The sequence below is a fragment of the Pan troglodytes genome, chromosome 6, assembly GCF_028858775.2.
Source record: "Pan troglodytes isolate AG18354 chromosome 6, NHGRI_mPanTro3-v2.0_pri, whole genome shotgun sequence".
Taxonomy (NCBI): domain Eukaryota; kingdom Metazoa; phylum Chordata; class Mammalia; order Primates; family Hominidae; genus Pan; species Pan troglodytes.
In genome coordinates this window covers 44778347-44804165 of record NC_072404.2, presented here as the reverse complement: position 1 = coordinate 44804165, position 25819 = coordinate 44778347, and the positions used below count along the sequence as shown (strand labels likewise).

Here is a 25819-nt window from a genome sequence, read left to right as displayed (position 1 = left end):
ATTTTTTTATACATTTTAAAATGAAAGGATTGAATTAATATGATATCTATGTGCCTTTTGTAAAAATTATTTAAGAAAGATGTGAATCAACATAACTATAATAGAATAGAGGGAATTTGTAGTAAACATTTTGGGAAAAAAATAGTAAAATGAATATTAAGCTCAAGAAATTGTTAACAATATGGTTTTATAACTTAGATCAATTACAAAGAAAGAATTCTTGAAAGAAAAAATAGATAATTTTATTTTTTAATACATTATGGAACTAACATTTCAGATACTTTCAATAAAATATGGCAAATGGGGTGGAGTAAATAAATACTAAATGCTTATCTTAGTCCGGGGTTATGGAGTAAGGCTATAAATAGAGTTTCGATCTTGCCATTAGAAAAAAAATTGGCCAAGTATGTTTGCTACAAAAATTAATATTATCTGCTAGTAGGAAAGAAATAACATGTAAAACTTTCAAAGCAGTAAGAATAAAAACTGATCATTCCAAAGAAAGATAGCAAAGGAAAGAAAATAACCACATAATATAAATTGAAATAGATAAGGTTTTAATCATTCCACAATGTAAGCATATACCAAACATTACAGTGTACCCCATAAATATATAATATTTATTCATCAATTAAAATATAATTTTTAATGGTAAAAATAAAACCAAGAGCAAGCAAATCATTTAACATAATTAACAGAAGGAATTACATTTCTCCATTAAAAGACAATGGATCCAAAATTGAGTTAAGAGAAGAAAAACAAAACCCAGCCAGAGACTGTTTAAAAGAACATTTTTTAAAAAATGATAAGGAAAAATTGAAAATGCTTGAAGATACAATAGGCAAATGGAAACAGAAGGAAAGCAGGTGGCAATATTACTATCAAAGTATAGCTTAAGCAAAATGCATTAAATGGGATATTTCATTTTTATAAAAGGTACATTCTGCCAAACAGATATGTCAAAAACTCTGTACATTAAAAAAAAAATCTAACCTAGAAATACATTAGGCAAAGAACTTTTAGAAATACGATGAGAAATTGGCAGAAACTGCAATCTTAAGAGCAATAACACCTCTTTCAGAGTGTGACAGATCAAGTAGATAAAAAATAGACAGTAGCTGAATAACACAATTAAGGAGTTTGATTTATTGAGGAGAAAGAGTAAAAGAGGAAACATTGTATCTTACAGATGTAAAATTCATATTCTTTTCAAATTTCCACATAAAGTAATGAAAAGGACTCATGGATGAGACTGCAATGCAATGACCATCTCAAAAAATCCCCCAAAGAAGAAATACCAGTTAGCCCACACTTTGTCCTCAATGCTGTAATTCTGGAAATAAATACTTCTGCATGAACTTTGGAAAGGAAAGAAATCACATCAGTGGTGGACTGAGAACGCAATATGAATGATACAATTATTGTATAACAATATCTTGAAGTAGATATTTGAGTATCTTGAGTAGATAAAAATGATTTATCCCTTCCTGGACCATTCTAAATAGCTCATCATGCAGCATTATAAAGAGATGACATTATTTTATCAGGGCCTGCCTGAGGAAGTCTTTGATCCTTGTCAACACTTTCTCACTACAAAGGCACTGGCTTCTAGAATGAAGGATAAGACCCCAGATTGGGAGCTAGCTTTTTTGGGGGGTCTAGGAGGGTGCACCCAACCTGCTCACTTGCTCCTGGTTCCACACTTCCTAGAATGAAGCCTGACATATGCAAGCTGCGAAGGAAATCCATGATGGCTGCATTTAATAATTATCTTACTTCTTCATTCATGCATATAAATGGACAACCAACAGTTACCAGATTCTGAGAAAAATTGTAACAAAACCCCAAAAGAATCAAAAGGAATATATTGATTCTCTGATGCTGGAGAAAACAGAAATAATTCAGGGAAGAGAAGGGAATCATAAAATAATTTTAATTGGTGATGTGAAGAAGATTTGACAAAATATTTTATCCGCAAAACAAGAACAGGTTGCAGTGATAAAAGAAGCAAAGGTTTTTGAAAATTCAAAATGTAATTGTTGACATTTGAAAGATTGATGAAACACTACATGGAAAAGTCAAGGAAACGTTCCAGAATCTTAAAAAAAAAAAAAGAAAAGAAAAGAAAGAAAATGCAAAAGATTTCAGCACAATCAATCCAGGAAGGCCAACATCTGTCTCCTAGTAGCTCTAGAAAGAGGTAGCTAAGAAAAGGAATGTGAGCAATTTATCAAAGGAGTAGTGAATGAAATTTCCCAAAGCTTAAACAAGCCTACAAATGGAATACTGTAAGTCTTCATTTTGAAAGATTCCATATGGCGTTGAGCAGAAAAAAATGGAGGAAAAAAAATCTAAGAACATTCTTATAAAATTTCGGAACACAAGGATTCTAAAGAAGGTCCTAAAAGCTTCCAAAGAGATTACAATGTTTATCTTCAAAGGAAGAAGGACCAAATTGGTTTCAGACATTTCATAAGTGATGTTGGATGCCAGAAAACATCAGAGCAGTGCCTTCAAAAGTTCTGAGTGATAATTATTTTGAACTTAAAATTCTAGCTATCAATGAAGAGTAGAGACAAAATAAAGTCATTTTCAGGCATGTGGGGGCTTATAAAATTTACCATCTACAGATTTTTTCTTAAAGAATTACTTGAGGATGCCACCAAATAACAACAATAACAAAAATGGGATGTAGGAATGAGGAAAATATAAGGTTTAAGAAACCATGGACCAAATAAGGCTACAAAATGAAAGGAAATTCCAAGAAGCTGGTCATGCAATCGTCCTGGAAAACCAAGGCTGCAATACAAGAAGGAGGCAGGGAAATCAGAAGGAGTGTTTCCAAGAAGCAAATGAATTCTAGGTAGTAAGTTTCTAGGTAAAAGAACTGAACCTTCTTCATGAAAAGGGTAAACTGTATTAAAATATGTAAAGTGAAAAATGCTCTGCTCCATTCCCTCCCACTTTCAAGTTTTACTCATTGTATTTCTACTTTTAGTGGCACTGTTTTCATGATACAAGGTTATATGTCTTAACCTATGAGTTACTCTATTTTGTTTTATAGTGATTATTTGAAACATTGGATTTTTAAAATTTTTAGATTCAATTTACAGATACATATGGAAAATTTAATTATACAGGCTCACAATCCCCTATGTGATTCCACTGGAGCAAGACATAAATGAGAACTCAGAATTTTATAAATTTTACAATGATAATGCAGTACTTAGATTACATATTAACTAACACTCCCAGCACATTCTGGACTATTAAGCTGATTAACATTTCTGCACCAAAAAAAAAAAAAAAGTGTAAATGGTTTACTTCATGTCAGTTCAGGTGAGGTTTTGTCACCAAATAAGTTCAGGTCATGGCTTCCGGCACAACCAATCTTCACACCTGACACAGTAACTAGAGGGTGGGCTTGTATGCTCTGCAAACCAATCAGAATCATTCCCTACTTCCTACTTCATGGAGAGAGCATTTCTGAGAATGATTGTATACAAAGGAAAATAATGGTGAGAGATGGAGACAGAGAGGCATGGCCCTGATAGAAGTTTTGAACATCAAAAATCACCTCTGCCTGCAGACAGTTCTATCCCTAGACTTCTGTGAGCCATTACCATTGATTGATCTGGCTTTCTGTCATTTGCAACTAAAAGAGTTCAGACAAATTCTATATTTAACACAAATCCCAAGGACTTTTCAATAGGCTAGGAAGAAAACAAAGATACCTGCTATCACCGTAAGTTTGCTACATTTTACTTGAGGATGTTAGCCAATACAGCAAGGCCGGAAAAAGAAATGAGGTATAACTAATAGGAAAAGAATACAAATTAACATTATTTGGAGATAATATGATGAAAATGCAGAAGAATCAATAAATTAAGAAAACTAATAGGATAATTCTGAAAAAAATCCACTCAAATCACACACACACACACACACACACACACACACACACACACACACGCATGCATGCACGATCTGGGAATGAGCTTAATAAACATTTTGGAATGTTTTATATAAAGGAGTCATGCAAATAATTGGGTTAGAAAACAAAATTCAAAGCCTCTGAGATGACAGCATGCTTGGAATGTTTGAGGAACTGCAGGAACGCCCGGTATGGCTACCCCAGGGTGGATAATGGGGCTTGTAGTAGATGAGGTAGGAGAGGCAGAGAGGTGGGGAAGATCACTTAGAAGCAGCTCTACGGAGTGAGTCCTACTCTGGGTGATATGGGGACCTCCTGATGCTTTCCAGCCAGGGATACAGTAATCTGCTTTAGGTTATCATAAGACGGCTGCCGGGTTGACAATAGGTCATGGGCAAACAAAGGAGAACAGTTAGAAGAATATTGTGATAATACACATAACAATAACAGCGACTAAAGATGGTGATTTAGCAGTAGAATTAGATTTAGCAGTACAAAGTAAACAGATCCCAGATAGATTACATAAATCACTAACAAATCTACATAACATGTTCACACGCAGCCCAGTGCACATATTTTGCTCATTGTTATGTAAAACTGTATTTACTAATAGCTAAAGAAAAGTCAAGAAGAATAAGTAAATGATATAAAATCATTGACCTAATATGTATTTATTGAGTACAGCATCCACCTATTAGGCACTAAGCTAGGCCATGGGATAGGGAAGAGGACACAGTTCTTGCCCCAAGGAACTCGTAGTTACATAAGGGAGAAAAAACAACATGGTAAAATAAAAGTTGTAAAACCTTATACATACAGGAGCATCTGAGGGCAACACCTCCAGCCTTCCCCTCCCAAAGGCATTTATGACATTCACGGGTTCCCTAGAGCTCCTTGGATCAAACCAAATTTTCGGCAAGGTCTCCACAGTCTGGCTTACTGCCACCTTTACACTCCTCTTGCTCTCTGTGCTCTGCCACAGTGGCTGTCGGCCTTCTTCAAGTCCCTTAAACTGGACGTGCCACATTCCTTTCAGCTGCAGGGACTATGCATGCGCTGTTCCATCTGCAGAGAGCACGCTTAGCGCCGTCTTGACCTACACAACTCCAGCTCCTCCTTCAATCTCACCTCCCTGATATACTCACTGATGATTTCCCTGATAGGGTCAAAGTCTCGTGTGATGAGCTTTCATACCATTCATCTCCCCATGGTAACACTTACTACTGTTTCATATTTATGTAAATATAAATATTTGACTTTGGTTAGCTAGAGTCTTTTCTACTGAACTGTAAGCGGGGGGGAGCTATATTGTTTTTAACCTTTTAAAATGCTCCTGTGCTTATATGATTTTACAGCTTTTATCTTACCATCTTGTTTTTTCTCTCTAATGGGACTATGAGCTTTTTGGAGCAGAAACTGTGTCTTCCTTTCTGTCCCATGTCCTAGTTTAGTGATCAAACACATGGATGCTGTACTTAATAAATACATATTAAACCAATGAATTGGAATTACTATATCATATCCCAAATTACTAGAACCCTACTTGGCTCACAGTGGAAATTCAATAAATATTTGTTATTATATAGTATATACTGTATTTTCTATATAGATAATCAGTATATATTGCATTATATATAGGTAATCTTATATACATTTATATATAATATAGATATAATGTATCTATATATTATATCTATATATAATATAGATATAATGTATCTATATATTATATCTATATATAATATAGATATTATGTATCTACATACATTATATCTATATATAATATAGATATAATGTATAATATAGATATAATATATAATATAGATATATAATGTATAATATAGATATAATATATCTATATATAATATATATTATATATCTATATATAATACATAATATATACCTATATAATATATCTATATATAACATACCTATATATAATATATAATATATCTATATATAATATATTATATATCTCTATATAACATAGATATAATATATCTATATGTTATATATCTAGATATAATATATATCTATATATAACATAGATATAATATATCTATATATAATGTAGATCTATATAAAACATAGATATAATATATCTATATATAATAATATATAATAGATTATATATTATTATATATAATATATATTAGATTATATATTATTAGATATAATAATAGATATTAGATTATATATTATTAGATATAATAATAGATATTAGATTATATATTATTAGATATAATAATAGATATTAGATTATATATTATTAGATATAATAATAGATATTAGATTATATATTATTAGATATAATAATAGATATTAGATTATATATTATTAGATATAATAATAGATATTAGATTATATATTATTAGATATAATAATAGATATTAGATTATATATTATTAGATACAATAATATATATTAGATTATATATTATTAGATATAATAGATATTATATCTAATATATATTAGATTATATATTATTATATCTAATAATAGATATTGTATCTAATTATATATAACATATATCTATTATTATATATAATATATATCATATCTATTATTATATATAATAATATATATTATACCTATTATTATGTATAATAATATATATTATATCTATTATTATATAGAGATATTTATAGATATATCTCTATATAATAGATATCATATCTCTAGATATAATATGGATATATATAATACAGATATATAATATATACATAAAATCAGACCTACACATACCATTAATAGCCATCATTTTTTTAAAAAAGGAAATAAATTCTAAGAATAAGAAATTGTTAGGAATTGATATATTTTTAAAATTCTGCTCCCGAACAAAACAGAATATTCTAACAGAGTTACTGACATAATTTTTTTAAATACATAAGCAAGATGATAAATATTCTCAGTGGTCATCTGGATGGAGACCACGAGGAGGAAGACGATCATTTATGGTGTACCATCCTTCTGCCCAAAGGCTCTTGTCTCCAACTAATAGAATAGTCAACAGCAGTAGCAAGAAGGAAGCCACAGCTTCATGGAAACGGTTCCACTTTTGCCAAAAGGAAACTAAGAAGTAGGAGGCTCCATCATTTATTACACCAAGGATGTATTTGTATAGTCAACTGTGAAAAAGAGCTCTCCATTATTTGTGAGAGAATGATCTGCAGGACCTTTGACGTTAGGAGGAAGTCTGGTGGGGAGAAAACAGGAAAAGAAAAATCTTGCAATTTTCTTTCCAGGTCTAAGCTGTCTAAGCTATAGCAACATGTGGAGGTGACAAAAGAAAAAAGATAAATTGACAAAGAATGAAAAAAAATTCAGCTTTTTCTGAATCCATAAGATTCCACACATATTTCACAAGGATTTATCAGGTGAATTAAGACTTGCCTTGCACATAGACGTTCTTAAAACTAACTCAACAATGTTGTCTTTGTATTACCCAAGGCGTAGGAGAAAGATTTAACATTAAAAATTGCTAAACAACATCTAACATGTTATCATTTCTGTAAAATTAATTTTATCCCCTTCTTTTTCAGTATGTTCACCTTCATTTTTATAGTTATAGCATCTGCTCTGCTGAAAACATGCTTTTCCAGTTAGCTGGAAGAGACCTTCATTCACCTGCCATTTCCACACCCTGTCTGAAACAATCTCCTGTGGAAAATGTTCATTTAAAGCTGCTTTCCTACACTGCCAGCATTGGGTTATGCCTCTCTGAAGGTTCTGCTGCTAAACATTGGCTTTTAAGTAACTACTTAAAGACACTCCCAAGAGATGTACAGTTAATTGTTTCATAATGAGTCGCTTCTCCTAGCCAGAAAAGATATTTCCGCCACATCCATATTTGATTTTCTGGAAAATCTATAGTAGGCTAAGCTTCACACATGAGCCAGTAAAAGCTTATTATAAGCCTATGGTTTTTCTTTCTGCAACTCATGAGGACTCTCTCATTCCTCTGAAGGGAAAAAATCTGGAAACAAAGTAACCTGACAAGCTGAGTACATAAATTAAGTGCATAAATTCTTTACGAATAGGGCTCTTGCTAGTATATTTAAAGTAAAATAGTGTTTCTACAGCACACCCAAGGAGTTCATTTTTAAAATGAATGAAACGATGTTGGAAAGATGACATATTACAACTATTTCCTCCACTCATTGACTTACAGCAGCTCCCCTCCCTTGGTGTTTATAGACAAATGCCGTTAACAGAAAGGAAGGGACCATGTTTAACATAAATGCTGCCTTCTTTATGCTATGGAACACTGCAAAATATCATTATCATGCCGGAATCAATTGATTATATTATCCCCAACATTCTAAAAGTCTAAAACTCTACAGAACAAGACATTCTGAATAGTCACCCCATTTTTAAAAAGTACCTACCTAGGGAGGAGCCAAGATGGCCGAATAGGAACAGCTCCGGTCCACAGCTCCCAGCGTGAGCGACGCAGAAGACAGGTGATTTCTGCATTTCCATCTGAGGTACCGGGTTCACCTCACTAGGGAGTGCCAGACAGCGGGCGCAGGTCAGTGGGTGCGCGCACCGTGCGCCAGCCGAAGCAGGACGAGGCATTGCCTCACTTGGGAAGCGCAAGGGGTCAGGGAGTTCCCTTTCCGAGTCAAAGAAAGGGGTGACGGACGCACCTGGAAAATCGGGTCACTCCCACCCGAATATTGCGCTTTTCGGACCGGCTTAAAAAACGTTGCACCACGAGATTATGTCCCGCACCTGGCTCGGAGGGTCCTACGCCCACGGAGTCTCGCTGATTGCTAGCACAGCAGTCTGAGATCAAACTGCAAGGCGGCAGCGAGGCTGGGGGAGGGGCGCCCGCCATTGCCCAGGCTTGCTGAGGTAAACAAAGCAGCCGGGAAGCTCGAACTGGGTGGAGCCCACCACAGCTCAAGGAGTCCTGCCTGCCTCTGTAGGCTCCACCTCTGGGGGCAGGGCACAGACAAACAAAAAGATAGCAGTAGTAACCTCTGCAGACTTAAATGTCCCTGTCTGACAGCTTTGAAGAGAGCAGTGGTTCTCCCAGCACGCAGCTGGAGATCTGAGAACGGGCAGACTGCCTCCTCAAGTGGGTCCCTGACCCCTGACCCCCGAGCAGCCTAACTGGGAGGCACTCCCCAGCAGGGGCACACTGACACCTCACACGGCAGGGTATTCCAACAGACCTGCAGCTGAGGGTCCTGTCTGTTAGAAGGAAAACTAACAAACAGAAAGGACATCCACACCAAAAACCCATCTGTACATCATCATCATCAAAGACCAAAAGTAGATAAAACCACAAAGGTGGGGAAAAAACAGAACAGAAAAACTGGAAACTCTAAAATGCAGAGCGCCTGTCCTCCTCCAAAGGAACGCAGTTCCTCACCAGCAACGGAACAAAGCTGGATGGAGAATGACTTTGATGAGCTGAGAGAAGAAGGCTTCAGACGATCAAATTACTCTGAGCTACGGGAGGACATTCAAACCAAAGGCAAAGAAGTTGAAAACTTTGAAAAAAATTTAGAAGAATGTATAACTAGAATAATCAATACAGAGAAGTGCTTAAAGGAGCTGATGGAGCTGAAAACCAAGGCTCAAGAACTACGGGAAAAATGCAGAAGCCTCAGGAGCCGATGCGATCAACTGGAAGAAAGGGTATCAGCAATGGAAGATGAAATGAATGAAATGAAGTGAGAAGAGAAGTCTAGAGAAAAAAGAATAAAAAGAAATGAGCAAAGCCTCCAAGAAATATGGGACTATGTGAAAAGACCAAATCTACGTCTGATTGGTGTACCTGAAAGTGATGGGGAGAATGGAACCAAGTTGGAAAACACTCTGCAGGATATTATCCAGGAGAACTTCCCCAATCTAGCAAGGCAGGCCAACGTTCAGATTCAGGGAATACAGAGAACACCACAAAGATACTCCTTGAGAAGAGCAACTCCAAGACACATAATTGTCAGTTTCACCAAAGTTGAAATGAAGGAAAAAATGTTAAGGGCAGCCAGAGAGAAAGGTCGGGTTACCCTCAAAGGGAAGCCCATCAGACGAACAGCGGATCTCTCGGCAGAAACCCTACAAGCCAGAAGAGAGTGGGGGCCAATATTCAACATTCTTAAAGGAAAGAATTTTCAACCCAGAATTTCATATCCAGCCAAACTAAGCTTCATAAGTGAAGGAGAAATAAAATCCTTAACACACAAGCAAATGCTGAGAGATTTTGTCACCACCAGGCCTGCCCTACAAGAGCTCCTGAAGGAAGCGCTAAACATGGAAAGGAACAACCGGTACCAACCGCTGCAAAATCATGCCAAAATGTAAAGACCATCAAGACTAGGAAGAAACTGCATCAACTAACGAGCAAAATCACCAGCTAACATCATAATGACAGGATCGAATTCACACATAACAATATTAACTTTAAATATAAATGGACTAAATGCTCCAATTAAAAGACACAGACTGGCAAATTGGATAAAGAGTCAAGACCCATCAGTGTGCTGTATTCAGGAAACCCATCTCACGTGCAGAGATACACATAGGCTCAAAATAAAAGGATGGAGGAAGATCTACCAAGCCAATGGAAAACAAAAAAAGGCAGGGGTTGCAAACCTAGTCTCTGATAAAACAGGCTTTAAACCAACAAAGATCAAAAGAGACAAAGAAGGCCATTACATAATGGTAAAGGGATCAATTCAACAAGAAGAGCTAACTATCCTAAATATATATGCACCCAATACAGGAGCACCCAGATTCATAAAGCAAGTCCTGAGTGACCTACACAGAGACTTAGACTCCCACACATTAATAATGGGAGACTTTAACACCCCACTGTCAACATTAGACAGATCAACGAGACAGAAAGTCAACAAGGATACCCAGGAATTGAACTCAGCTCTGCACCAAGTGGACCTAATAGACATCTACAGAACTCTCAACCCCAAATCAACAGAATATACATTTTTTTCAGCACCACACCACACCTATTCCAAAATTGACCACATACTGGGAAGTAAAGATCTCCTCAGCAAATGTAAAAGAACAGAGATTATAACAAACTATCTCTCAGACCACAGTGCAATCAAACTAGAACTCAGGATTAAGAATCTCACTCAAAACCGCTCAACTACATGGAAACTGAACAACCTGCTCCTGAATGACTACTGGGTACATAACGAAATGAAGGCAAAAATAAAGATGTTCTTTGAAACCAATGAGAACAAAGACACAACATACCAGAATCTCTGGGACGCATTCAAAGCAGTGTGTAGAGGGAAATTTATAGCACTAAATGCCCACAAGAGAAAGCAGGAAAGATCCAAAATTGACACCCTAACATCACAATTAAAAGAACTAGAGAAGCAAGAGCAAACACATTCAAAAGCTAGCAGAAGGCAAGAAATAACTAAAATCAGAGCAGAACTGAAAGAGAGACACAAAAAACCCTTCAAAAGATTAATGAATCCAGGAGCTGGTTTTTTGAAAGGATCAACAAAATTCATAGACCGCTAGCAAGACTAATAAAGAAAAAAACAGAGAAGAATCAAATAGATGCAATAAAAAATGATAAAGGGGATATCACCACCGATCCCACAGAAATACAAACTACCATCAGAGAATACTACAAACACCTCTACGCAAATAAACTAGAAAATCTAGAAGAAATGGATACATTCCTCAACACATACACCCTCCCAAGACTAAACCAGGAAGAAGTTGAATCTCTGAATAGACCAATAACAGGAGCTGAAATTGTGGCAATAATCAATAGCTTACCAACCAAAAAGAGTCCAGGACCAGATGGGTGCACAGCCGAATTCTACCAGAGGTACAAGGAGGAACTGGTACCATTCCTTCTGAAACTATTCCAATCAATAGAAAAAGAGGGAATCCTCCCTAACTCATTTTATGAGGCCAGCATCATTCTGATACCAAAGCCGGGCAGAGACACAACCAGAAAAGAGAATTTTAGACTAATATCCTTGATGAACATTGATGCAAAAATCCTCAATAAAATACTGGCAAACCGAATCCAGCAGCACATCAAAAAGCTTATCCACCATGGTCAAGTGGGCTTCATCCCTGGGATGCAAGGCTGGTTCAATATACGCAAATCAATAAATGTAATCCAGCATATAAACAGAGCCAAAGACAAAAACCACATGATTATCTCAATAGATGCAGAAAAAGCCTTTGACAAAATTCAACAACCCTTCATGCTAAAAACTCTCAATAAATTAGGTATTGATGGGACGTATTTCAAAATAATAAGAGCTGTCTATGACAAACCCACAGCCAATATCATACTGAATGGGCAAAAACTGGAAGCATTCCCTTTGAAAACTGGCACAAGACAGGGATGCCCTCTCTCACCACTCCTATTCGACATAGTGTTGGAAGTTCTGGCCAGGGCAATTAGGCAGGAGAAGGAAATAAAGGGTATTCAATTAGGAAAAGAGGAAGTCAAATTGTCCCTGTTTGCAGATGACATGATTGTATATCTAGAAAACCCCATTGTCTCAGCCCAAAATCTCCTTCAGCTGATAAGCAACTTCAGCAAAGTCTCAGGATACAAAATCAATGTACAAAAATCACAAGCATTCTTATACACCAACAACAGACAAACAGAGAGCCAAATCATGAGTGAACTCCCATTCACAATTGCTTCAAAGAGAATAAAATACTTAGGAATCCAACTTACAAGGGATGTGAAGGACCTCTTCAAGGAGAACTATAAACCGCTGCTCAAGGAAATAAAAGAGGATACAAACAAATGGAAGAACATTCCATGCTCATGGGTAGGAAGAATCAATATCGTGAAAATGGCCATACTGCCCAAGGTAATTTACAGGTTCAATGCCATCCCCATCAAGCTACCAATGACTTTCTTCACAGAATTAGAAAAAACTACTTTAAAGTTCATATGGAACAAAAAAAGAGCCCGCATCGCCAAGGCAATCCTATGCCAAAAGAACAAAGCTGGAGGCATCACACTACCTGACTTCAAACTATACTACAAGGCTACAGTAACCAAAACAGCATGGTACTGGTACCAAAACAGAGATATAGATCAATGGAACAGAACAGAGCCCTCAGAAATAATGCCGCATATCTACAACTATCTGATCTTTGACAAACCTGAGAAAAACAAGCAATGGGGAAAGGATTCCCTATTTAATAAATGGTGCTGGGAAAACTGGCTAGCCATATGTAGAAAGCTGAAACTGGATCCCTTCCTTACACCTTATACAAAAATGAATTCAAGATGGATTAAAGACTTAAACGTTAGACCTAAAACCACAAAAACCCTAGAAGAAAACCTAGGCATTACCATTCAGGACATAGGCATGGGCAAGGGCTTCATGTCTAAAACACCAAAAGCAATGGCAACAGAAGACAAAATTGACAAATGGGATCTAATTAAACTAAAGAGCTTCTGCACAGTAAAAGAAACTACCATCAGAGTGAACAGGCAACCTACAAAATGGGAGAAAATTTTTGCAACCTACTCATCTGACAAAGGGCTAATATCCAGAATCTACAATGAACTCAAACAAATTTACAAGAAAAAAACAACCCCATCAAAAAGTGGGCGAAGGACATGAACAGACACTTCTCAAAAGAAGATATTTATGCAGCCAAAAAACACATGAAAAAATGCTCATCATCACTGACCATCAGAGAAATGCAAATCAAAACCACAATGAGATACCATCTCACACCAGTTAGAATGGCAATCATTAAAAAGTCAGGAAACAACAGGTGCTGGAGACGATGTGGAGAAACAGGAACACTTTTACACTGTTGGTGGGACTGTAAACTAGTTCAACCATGTGGAAGTCAGTGTGGCGATTCCTCAGGGATCTAGAACTAGAAATACCATTTGACCCAGCCATCCCATTACTGGGTATATACCCAAAGGACTATAAATCATGCTGCTATAAAGACACATGCACACGTATGTTTATTGCGGCATTATTCACAATAGCAAAGACTTGGAACCAACCCAAATGTCCAACAATGATAGACTGGATTAAGAAAATGTGGCACATATACACGATGGAATACTACACAGCCATAAAAAATGATGAGTTCATGTCCTTTGTAGGCACATGGATGAAATTGGAAAACATCATTCTCAGTAAACTATCGCAAGAACAAAAAACCAAACACCGCATATTCTCACTCATAGGTGGGAACTGAACAATGAGATCACATGGACACAGGAAGGGGAACATCACACTCTGGGGACTGTGGTGGGGTGGGGGGAGTGGGGAGGGATAGCATTGGGGTATATACCTAATGCTAGATGATGAGTTAGTGGGTGCAGCGCACCAGCATGGCACATGTATACATATGTAACTAACCTGCACATTGTGCACATGTACTCTAAAACTTAAAGTATAATAATAATAATAAAAGTACATATCTAATTTAAAAGAAGCAATTAGAAAACTGGAGATAAATTCTGTTCCTAGACCCATCATCAGTGACCTAGGTCTCCTTTCAAGTTTTCTGTTCCTTCAAGACAGAATACATTCCACTGAAATTTTCTTCCCACTTTCTTCATAAGGAAACTGTGGGTATTACTGACCCAACATCCCCCCAAAATACTTTAAGCCTCCTAATTGCAGATAACTCGAAATAGAAGTGTAAAGTAATACTCAAAAATCTAGAGTATCTTTTCCCATAAAAGCCACATCTACCTTATTTTTAAAATGAAATATAAAAATAGCAAATAAAATTCCATAAAAGATTATGTGCAGCTTGTATTTAGAATATAAACTCTAATGGTCAAGTACGTAAACAGTAAGGAAAGAGATATATAGTCAATGTAGGTGTTCAGTAAAACAAACTGTAATGCCACCCATGGATACAGCTTATTAATTAAGGAATAATTCTGGCATAAAATAAATCTAACCTTTTGGAGAAGCAGCACATCAGAGCAAAAGGGAATCTCACTCATTTGACTCAAGGAAACATGACAATTATTTCCCTCCGATTTTATACAATAAACTCACAGATTATAATTTTGTGGAAATTTCCTATTGGTAGGCATTCTGAAAAATCAACAAAATACCTGAAGAAGAGCACTCATTTGCCACTTCCTCTTGGATCATTATAAGAACATTCTTTCAGCATCTTGACAGTAAACAGCAAACAGGGTAACACAACCCAAGAGAGTTCATGCCTAGAAGAAAACCCCAACATTTTATTTAAATGATGACATTGCAAAGAAAACTCAGCTGAAATGACACACATGCTTTTTACAGGACTTGGCAGACAGAACACTAAACAACTAGGTTCTGACTCTGACTTAGCCACAGATCTTCCGTGGAGCTACATGGGAAAATAAGAAGCCCTAATGTCAGCTCTCTGACTTTATCTCTAAATAAAGGAGTAATTTTGAAGGTGTGGCTTGTAGGTACATTGTTCTATATTTTTAAAACAAATTCTAGGCTCTACTTTTTTTTTTTATTTTTTTGAGACTGAGTCTTGCTCTGTCACCCAGGCTGGAATGCAGTGGCACAATCTCAGCTCACTGCAACCTCCGCCTCCCAGGTTCAAGCAATTCTCCTGCCTCACCCTCCTGAGTAGCTGGGATTACAGGTGTGTGCCACCACACCTGGCTAATTTTTGTATTTTTAGAAGAGATGGGGTGTCACCATGTTGGCCAGGCTGGCCTCGAACTCCTGACCTCAGGTGATCTGCCTGCCTCGGCCTCCCAAAGTGCTGGGATTACAGGTGTGAGCCACCGCGCCCGGCCCAACTGTATTATTAACTAGAATGGGGATTTAAAAATGTGATCAGGTGTAAGATGCTTGTCCATGCCCCTGACTCCAACACTTTTAGACTGGGCCCCTTACCCCTTATCATGTCCCCCCAATACCACAATACACCACATACATGCTGGCACAGCATTCCTTTTCTTTAGAGAGATTACTTTTCAGGTGGAAAACTTGTTAGCTTAGATTCTACAATTAAATATTATCCTGGATCTCTGTCAGAGATTAAATACATATGAATTTGTGTGAGGATAGCTCCCTTTCATAATGTCCATTTTACTGCTGCATGTCACAATATGATGAAAAGGTCCAATTGTTTCTGGATATAAACATAAACTTGCAGAGATCTGTTAGATCCTTTAGAAGATAAAGCAACTCTTGGCATTATTATGAATTATTTGTCTGGGAAAGTCAGTGCCAAAACAAAGGAAATCTCAAAACTCAAACCCAAACCAGACAGTAGTCCATTCTCTTGCATTTATACCCTATCAACATTGGATCTTACTCACTTCAGGAGTGAAAAAAAACAAAAACTAAAACAAAAACCTCTTTGACGGCAGGTCAAGATAGCGTGCGGCTATCAACCCAACCTACATACACGTGCACACGTGCCTGCACGCACGCACGCAAACACACAACACACAACACAAACACACACACACACAGAGGTTTCTCCCTTTCCCCAGAAAGCATTTATAGTAAATATCCATCCAGACAAAAGCCTCCGTTTTCCTACTGCTTTTGTGTGCTGTGGCAGGAAGCAGTTGTCAGCTGCATTCGTGAAAAATAACAACTGCAGACACTGAGACACATGCCACAATGTTCCCGTGGAAATCAAACTCTGAGAAATTTTTTAAATGTTTTCAACACATCAGCATGAAGCATCGACCTAGTTGGAATCACTTAGATCTAAAGCAAATGCACTGATTGTTTTCACAGCAGGCTTTTCTTCTTGGAGCTGAAACAGGCGCACTGGCGAGGGTTGTGAGGAAAGGTTTGCAGCCCCCTGCCTTGGTCTGCTATAGCCAGTGACACGATCAATACCAGGGTGAGCAGCAGAGGAAGCTCAGGGAAGATTATGAAGATGAGGTGAGTGACAGAATTACCTTATAGGGTTTGTTCTTTCTCTCACCTTGAATCTCATCTGCCACAGATGAGATGGAAAACCATCAGGGCACAGACCAAAAACAAGAAAGGGTTGAAGGGCATTAGACATCATATGTGCTGAGAGCCTGGCCATTGTGTCTTTTCACATGTTAGAATCCTCAGGAAAGGGCAAGTCCTATAGCAAATCAGGGCGGCATCACATTAACGAGAAGACAAATGCCAGGATCTCTTGCAGGGCCCGGAGCACAGCAGGTGGACCAATAATTGGCAGCCCTGATTTTCAGTATATTTTTATTACTGTTAATACAACTACTTCTCCTATTTTACTTTTTAGTCCCAGACAAGTATCATTCATGTAAATAATATACATATATAAAGTACCAACTTTCCAGGTTAAACTGTGGGATGAAGTGCGGACAAGACTAAATGTGCCTTAGGTGCCCATCATTTATTTATTGAGGGCCTCCTCTGCACAGGCACTGCTAGTCCACAGTTTTCTTCCTCTAACTCAGAGGTCCAAAGATGCCTAAACAATTGAGTCAGCTCATTCACTGGGCTTGTCCTGGAGCTTAACAGAGGCACCAATTTAGTGGAACAAATTCTCATTCAAAATGTCCAGAATGCAAGGAAACAGGAAAATCTTCTATTGTCTATCAATCTGATTGAACAGTTCTGACCAACTGAGTAGAGTTGACTGTATTGATAATCAAATGTGCCTAATACTCATATTGACAATAATATGTCCAAGCTATGGCTGCTTTTATAATCCAACTCCCTAAAGCCTGAGATTTTTAAAAATATTTCTGTGAAGTTTAAACAGCATATAAGAAGTGTCCAAGAAATTGGAGGCTCTTATTTGTTATTTGTTTCCTTAAGGCACTGGGTGAACACAGTGAAAAGGAATATGTTCTAGGCCTTCCCAATTATTATTACCAAAACATCAAGATGAATTGTTATCAGAGATTTTATTCTGATTCTTTGAAAAATATATATAAACGTTTATATGTATATCTCATTTTAAACGGAATGTCTATTCATTGAAAAGTTAAAAAAAAACATGATTCCCCAAACCTAAAAATTATCACTGCCGAAAGTTTGGTTATTTCTTTATGGTCTTTTTTCCTACACTTTTAAAATTTACATAATTAGAACCATACTACATAAGCTATTTTTTTCACTTAACATTACACATTATATCATAAGCACATACCCAGGTCAATTTCTTTGAAAACAATTGTAACGTCACATGATTTATGGATTTAATATGCTTAATCACTCCCTTCTTTTTTTTTTTTTTTTGAAACGGAGTCTCCTTCTGTCGCCCAGGCTGGAGTTCAGTGGCGCGATCTTGGCTCACTGCAAGCTCTGCCTCCCAGGTTCACACCATTCTCCTGCCTCAGCCTCCCGAGTAGCTGGGACTACAGGTGCCTGCCACCACGCCCAGCTAATTTTTTTTTTTTTTTTTTTTTTTAGTAGAGACGGGGTTTCACCATGTTAGACCCGATGGTCTCGATCTCCTGACCTCGCGATCGCCTGCCTCGGCGTCCCAAAGTGCTGGGATTACAGGCATGAGCCACCGTGACCAGCCCAATCACTTCCTTCTTTTAAGACATCAGATGCTTCCTTTTCATGTGTGAGTGCTAATATAATTTCTTTATCCAGGTCGCTGAGTATTTCCTAAAAGTAGAATTACTAGATCAAAGGTGAAAACAACTTACTATTTTTGTGGTTTATTTCAAAAATCGTCTTTTTGCCTTTGAACTTTAGAATTTAAATTTTGAAGTTAGAAAAAGGAAAAAAAAAGAAAATGTTTTCAAAATAGCCTACAAGTAAGAGATTAACATTTTAGTATGTCCTTGATGGCTTTTTGTACACATCCATAAATATTTAGATATGCATCTCATCTTTCTGTATTATTTATAAAACAGAAGCATGTAGTACAAATGTACTACAATCTGCTTTGTCTGGTTAACTAAATAACTGAGATTCTTTCCATGTCATTAAAGTCTTCCAGATTTGGAAACGAAGATAACTAAACCGTGTTGGCTTTCCACAAGTGCTGTCCCACAGATTATGAATGAGTCTTAGTATAACTAATAGCAACTCAGCAAAATTTTAAACGCTCTTTTCATAGTCTAACATTAATACTAAATCATAAAGGAAACCTTCATATTTCTATGCAGAGGACATTTTGGCAGGAGAGGGAGGAAAAGGAAGAGAGGAAAGGGCAAGGCCGAGAAGAAGATATGCATCAGAAAAAATTCAAAAATTCCCCGGAGGGGAAAAACAACTTGTAGTCACTTGAAGAAACTGATCAAATCAATAAATTACCAAAGCAGTAAGTCAGTAATCAGTTTATTGCTCTAAAATGTTTTTTTTCTCCTTAATACTTTGTAAATCACTGGCCGGGTGTGGTGGCTCACACCCATAATCCCAGCACTTTGGGAGGCTGAGGTGGGTGGGTCACATGAAGCCACAGATTCAAGACCAGCCTGGCCAACATGGTGAAACCCATCTCTACTAAAAATATAAAAATTAGCCAGGCATAGTGGCACATGCCTGTAGTACCAGCCCCTTGGGAGGCTGAGGCACGAGAATTGCTTGAACCCTAGAGGCAAAGATTGCAGTGAACTGAGATTGTGCCACTGCACTCCAGCTTGGGCAACAGAGTGAGACCCTGTCTCGAAAACAACAACAACAACAACAACAACAAAACTTGTAAATCACTAACCTCAAGGCAAAATCAACCTTATATTAACAAACTGGTTTCAAAATCTCTGGATTTTGCCTAAGGAAGAGCAGAGTAATAGTAATCACTTTGTTTCTCCTAGAATTCATTACCTATCAAAGAAAATGTGTAAACTCTAGAAGTATTGCTTGCTCCTTTGCCACAAAGTGTACATTCCAGAGTAAATTGTTTAAAGCCAAAGGTAAGACTAAACAACTTATTTAATATCATCCTGTCTGTTATTTCTAGGTCTTCTTTGATAATATGTCAAGGAGTTCCATTTGACATAGCCCTGTTATTTTTACCACAGGTTAGTTTTAAACCCCATTGTGGCTTATAATCAACATTACCATCAACATCACCAACAAATCACATCACCATGACTATCACCACCACATCTTCACTATCACCAACATCGTCATCACCATTCACATCATCATCCCCATCACCATCAGCAGCATCATCACATCACCATGACTATCATCACATTACCATGACTATCATCACATCACTACCATCACCATCATCATTACATCACCATCACTATCACCATCACATAACCACCATCACCAACATCACCATCACCATTACCATCACCATTATATCATCATCACATCACCATCAACATCATATCACCATCACCATCACCACCACCATTATCACCATTTCTCCCATGGCAGCACCAGCCGTGGTCAACAGGTTGACCATGCAACCTTTAGGAGAGAGCTCAGACATGGTCTTCCCACATATCCTCAACTAAAGTAGATTTCCCATCCTCAATCATAATTCACTAGCTTAGTAATAATTTTCATTTCCTTTCTGGTGCATACCACAAATTGAGATTCTCCTTTGATTTTTTACTTGTTTCTCATCTGTTTGCTTGTCTACAATGCAAGCTAGGTGAGAACAGGGACCACAGTTATCTTAGTAATCTTCTATCCCCAGGATAGATGCCTGACCCATAACAAGTACTCGATAAAAATCACATGAATTAAATAATATATCACCTATTATCAACTCTTTGTTTATAAACTCTAACCCAATGCAAAAAAAAAAAAAATCAAAGTGGCCTGTGTCAAAGAATGATCTTTCTAGTATATTTCATCTCATTATGGAAATTTAATGCTGCTATACCCATAAGTCATTTTAAACTATTTACCAACTATGCAGGCACAATCAAGAACATCAAGGTAGAAAAGTAACCTGATAGGTCACACAGGTTAAGAGGTAAGGAACTATTCACTCAAAAACATCTCTCTCATCTTCCCAATATGAAATTTCCACCATTAAATTTATCTTTAAGGATAATATACTGTAATGCCATGAAACTCATTTTAAACGATAAATACTGCACGTTTACTCACATATTAATACCTAGGTATGAATTCAGTTACAGATTATTTGAACAAACAACACTGGGCAGGTCATTTTTTGCTTGCCAAGGACCAAGGTGTTGGGAGATCTAAGGAAAAGGAAAGGCCACGTGATTGATAAGGAAGGACCAACAGTGCACAGGAGACCCTGTGCATGGGGCAGAGAAGACACGAAAAGGACAGGAGTGGGAAGACAAGTCTCTGTTGACCCTGATCTTTTCTAGATACTCTATAAACAAAATGTCAGAGTGTTTTTGTTCCATTTCAACAAATATGTTTGAGTGACCCAATTTATAGCATTGGGAGAAGCAAAAATTGGTCTTGAGGCCAGGGCTATGAATGCATATGAGAGATTAATATCTCATTGTAAGTTGGGAGGGTGTGTGTGTGTGTGTGTGTGTGTGTATGTTGAGAAAATGGAGAGGGTGGAGATGTAGAAGAAATGAAGAGAACATTTAGCAGAAGATAGACAGTGGAGAGCAGTCTGATATTAGTGGCTGTTGTGTAATAAACATTGGTAAAAATATTGTACTTGCTTCACTAGACAGTCCAAGTGATCGCTGGAAGTAAAAGCCTTATAAGTGAATCAGTGTTAAACGGTAAGAGGCTTCCCATTTAGAAAAGCACACATATTCTGAGGATTTTCCCAAGAGTATATCTATAAGCTTCAAGTAACACAAACAGAAATCTGCTGGCTCAAGGCCAATCTGCTTAAACAGTGTGCTCCAATGTCCCCCCAAACATGCTTGCTGGCACCTGCAGAGGAGAAGCATTTAACTCCACTTGAGTTACCCTAACTGACCCCTGACTGTCCACTGTCCACTTTCCTTATCTTGCCATTCACAAAGATGAATTACAAAATGAACTAAAATGAGGGCTGGTAATTTTTTCCAGGTTTCAAGAAGCTCCCTCTAAAAAATCTCTCATTATGAACAGAAAATAAAAAGTTTTAGTACCTACTTTAAGGGAAAAAAGCAAGTACATTTCATCTTTGGTGGCATGAGACAGGATAAGACAACATATTAGTTCTGTGCCATCGTGCCTAGGAACATCTCATAACCAGACTGATTATTGAATTGATCCCCTTTTCAAAATGTACATGTAATTAAATGGTACACCCCAACAAAGCAATAATAAATCTAAAAGTGGGCTTTCAAAATATTAATGTCACAGCGTTACTAGCAAAAAAGACTATTAAGCACAGCATTGTCATTATAAAAAGCACGTAAACCTGTCATTGGATGTGTCGACCAAACAGGAGGCCTAGGGTCAGAGAGACGAGTTAGGCATGGAAAGATTGTACAGTTGTCACCTCTGCATAGACAAGGATGGCTAGCAAGGGCTTATTTTAGGTGGGAAAAAGCCTATGGTTCCCACAACAACAGTAACTTAACCAGTTACACATATAGTATATTATGACATGAAAGTTGACACCACATACAGAAATACTAAATACTACATATGCTTGAGGGGTACAAGTTATTGTTGCTATGGGAGCTGTAAGTTCTGAATGGCGATAAAAATGGAGTACCTGAACAGCCTTGGATCATGCCTTTATGAAAACCCTGTGCATTCATACACTTGACAAATCTTTATTGAGTGCCTACTATGTGTAAAGAATTGTGCTACAGGCTGTGGGAAAATATGGCCCCTGCGTCCAGTAGCTAATAAAAAAATATCCACTGGGACCTTACAATTTTACAAGGACTGAGGGAATTTCTCCCTCTGTAGCCAAACAGTATATTCCACATTTTTCAAATGTCATGTAAAGAAGCCTCTATAGGGGAGATGCTATTAGGATCTATCCCAAAATGCCTTCTACTTAACTCCAGCATCTGACTCCTGAAGAACATAGCCCATTGCTATGTTCTCCACTGTTGAGTCATTAAGCATAATTGTTGGTCTACTCTTTCTTCCCTTGCCCTCTTCCAACTCACCCTTATATCAACTAACGTGATTAACAACAGCTGGGTGCAGTGGCTCACGCCTGTAATCCCAGCACTTTGTGAGGCCGAGGCAGGCGGATCATGAAGTCAGGAGATCAAGACCATCCTCGCTAACATGGTGAAACCTGGTCTCTACTGAAAAAACACACACACACACACAAAAAAAATTAGCCGGGTGTGGTGGCAGGCACCTGTAGTCCCAGCTACTTGGGAGGCTGAGGCAGGAGAATTGTTTGAACTCGGAGGCGGAGCTTGCAGTGAGCCGAGATCATGCCACTGCACTCCATCCTGGGTGACAGAGTGAGATACTGTCTCAAAAAAAAAAAAAAAATGTGGTTAACACCAAGAATATCTTTACTGCTTAAATTTTCCTAAAATTCTCCTTGCATTGAAAATACTTTACAGAACATGTCAATACTTATTTAAATTTGTTCAGATCTCCTAATGGCATTTATGTATCCCATGACATCTCAATAAATATCAAAATATTTGTATGTCTACATATAGGTATGATTTTTAAAAATGAGATCATATTGTATGTGATGTAAACTTCTCTCATTGGGAAACTCCTTTCACTGGGACCTGAGCACTGCAACCCTATCTTCCTGACTTGTTAAAATTCACTCAAGTACACTTTAATCACATAGGACAGCTGAAACTAGAATGTACCTGATAAAGAACATGGGAGAAGATTCCCTCCACCACCCCAATCTTGGGAACTTGCAAGGTCTAGGAGATGTCACAGGTAATTTATTAACTGCAACGAGGAGTAAAGCAATAATTAAGTGCATATATTGTTCACATGACTGTTGAAAAGGGGCTTGAGGAGAGATAAATAGAGGAGGGAAAGATAAAAGACTTGATCATTTAAAAATTCTTCAGAGAAAATAAATGTACATATAAAGAGAATTTTGCAAAGAATATTCTCTGTTTTTCCCATTTTTCTAAACCAACAAGATCTTATGCTTAGAGACCAGTCAGAAGTGGCTTGAGAGTTGTGACGTAAGTGCCCAGAGAACAGGACTCAGGACTCTTCCAGGTTTGGCCACTGCCTTTGAACAAATCAGTTAATCTCTTTGAATTAAAACAAGGGTCTTGGGTCAGTTGGACTTGATAATCTCTTTCCTCTAAAAATTCTAAAACTATATGAAATTCATCCTTCTTCAGGGAAGGAGCAACTTATCACATTTGTTTACATATACCCATACGTGCCATCAGTCCATAACAGCTGGGACCTTGTTGTATCTGGAGGGCTAAGAAATTTGCTTAACAAATACTCAGTAAGCATTTGTGGGGTGAATGAATTTTTTTCACCATCTGCAAATGTTTGTGTTTGGTGGGTCTAGGTTCAAGGCTGTGTGCTGAACACATATCTACATAGGGGGTAATCCCCTAGAGGTCATCATCAAGGGGAAATAGAACACAGGCTTATAATACCCCTAAAAGAAAACAGAATGTGGATGCCAAAAAGAGGCACGATGTGCTCTAAGGATTCAGATGAGGCCAGGCTGGTTCAGGCAGACAGGTAGAAGATTGCTGCAGGAGATATTGCTTCAGAAGGATGGACAAGATTTAAGTAAACAGAAATTGTTGTGGAAGTTCAGAGATAAGGAAGAAAGAAACTGCAGATGTTTGAGAAAAGTGAGTAGTCTAGTTCAATTAGACTAGAGTTTAGAGTCTGAATTGGAGGAGTGAAAGAAAAAAAAGCAAACCAGGAAAAGACAGGATGGGGCTTTGCATGACCTTGTGTTTCAGAATAGGGAAGAATGCATTCCAAGCCATGTCTAAAGGAAATTATCCAGAATCTGGCTCAATAGTGAACAAAGTCAACACGGAGCAGGTGGAAATCTGGGTTCTTCTCCCAGTTTCAGTGAGAGCCCCACTGCCTTTCTCTGCTCTACATTTGGGGCTTCTGAAGTTAAATTTGTTTGAAAAAAAGAAATGTGTGAAGGTCACTGATGTACAGAAAACATAGGAACAGGAAGACTAGAGAGGAATTATGTCAATAATTCAGGCAAGAGGAACAAAAGTCTGGAAGGGAGGGTGGAGCAAGACTGGATAAAGAGATTTTTCAACCCAGGTAGATTCCATGTGCTCTGTCCATTCATTAAAGGTGGGGGGAGTCAAGGTGACTGAGGGCCCAAGATTCAGTGAATGGAAGGCTGTCAGCCTTTGCGGATATAAGCAAGTCAAGAGGTATAAACATAGAGTAAGCCTGCTTGAACTTGAACCTCAACTTTGCCACTTTTTCATGTTGAAATAGATACACAAGCAGAGTTGTTAGAACAGTCTGGCACACAGTAAAAGTAAAAAGTAAGTGCTGTTATTCTTTCAGGTGGAGTGGATTTGTAGGAAAGATGCCTTTAGCATCCAACATGATGCTTGTGAAGGGAAAGTCATGGATGTTTTCTAGGTAGATAATGCTCTAAAAAAGTGGTCAAGGCTGCAAGTGGATGAAAGAATAGATAGAAATAATAGTTGGAGTTACTAAAGCTGATGGGAATACTGAAGAAAGAGAAGAACCTGTGAGCAAACCTTGGGAATGACTCTTTCTGGAGAGAAGGAGGATGCAATAGCAAGTTAAATAAATAGAAGAGAGGTAAGAAAACTGGGAGTAGAAGGTTAGGGTCAAAAAAGCCAAGCCCCAGCTGGGTGCAGTGGCTCACATCTGTAATCCCAGCACTTTGGGAGGCCGAGGCAGGCAGATCACCTGAAGTCGGGAGTTTGAGACCAGCCTGGCCAACATGGTGAAACCCCATCTTTACTAAAAATACCAAAAATTAGCCAGGCATAGTGGCGGCCGCCTGTAATCCTAGCTACTCAGGAGGCTGAGACAGGAGAATCGCTTGAACCAGGGAGGTGGAGGTTGCAGTGAGCCGAGATCGCGCCATTCCACTCCAGCCTGGGCAACAAGAGCAAAACTCTGTCTAAAAAAAAAAAAAAAAAAAAAA

At 37.7% G+C, this 25819-nt stretch overlaps 1 protein-coding gene across 9 annotated transcripts in view; it reads right to left on the bottom strand.

Moving 5' to 3' along the window:
- POU6F2 (POU class 6 homeobox 2) overlaps positions 1-25819 on the bottom strand; it is a 491407-nt gene that overhangs the window by 447211 nt on the left and 18377 nt on the right. For 5 of the 9 annotated variants that reach the window (XM_054687486.2, XM_016957298.4, XM_016957299.4 and 2 more), the window contains exon 1: positions 15009-15102. The exons of 2 other annotated variants lie outside the window; for them this stretch is intronic. In XM_054687486.2, coding sequence (XP_054543461.1) covers positions 15009-15026 — 18 coding nt within the window. In that variant the 5' untranslated portion in view covers positions 15027-15102. Of the gene's footprint in view, positions 1-15008; positions 15120-25819 lie in introns of those variants that run through there. 2 more of the 9 variants (XM_016957300.4, XM_016957301.4) reach the window with 1 other exon arrangement.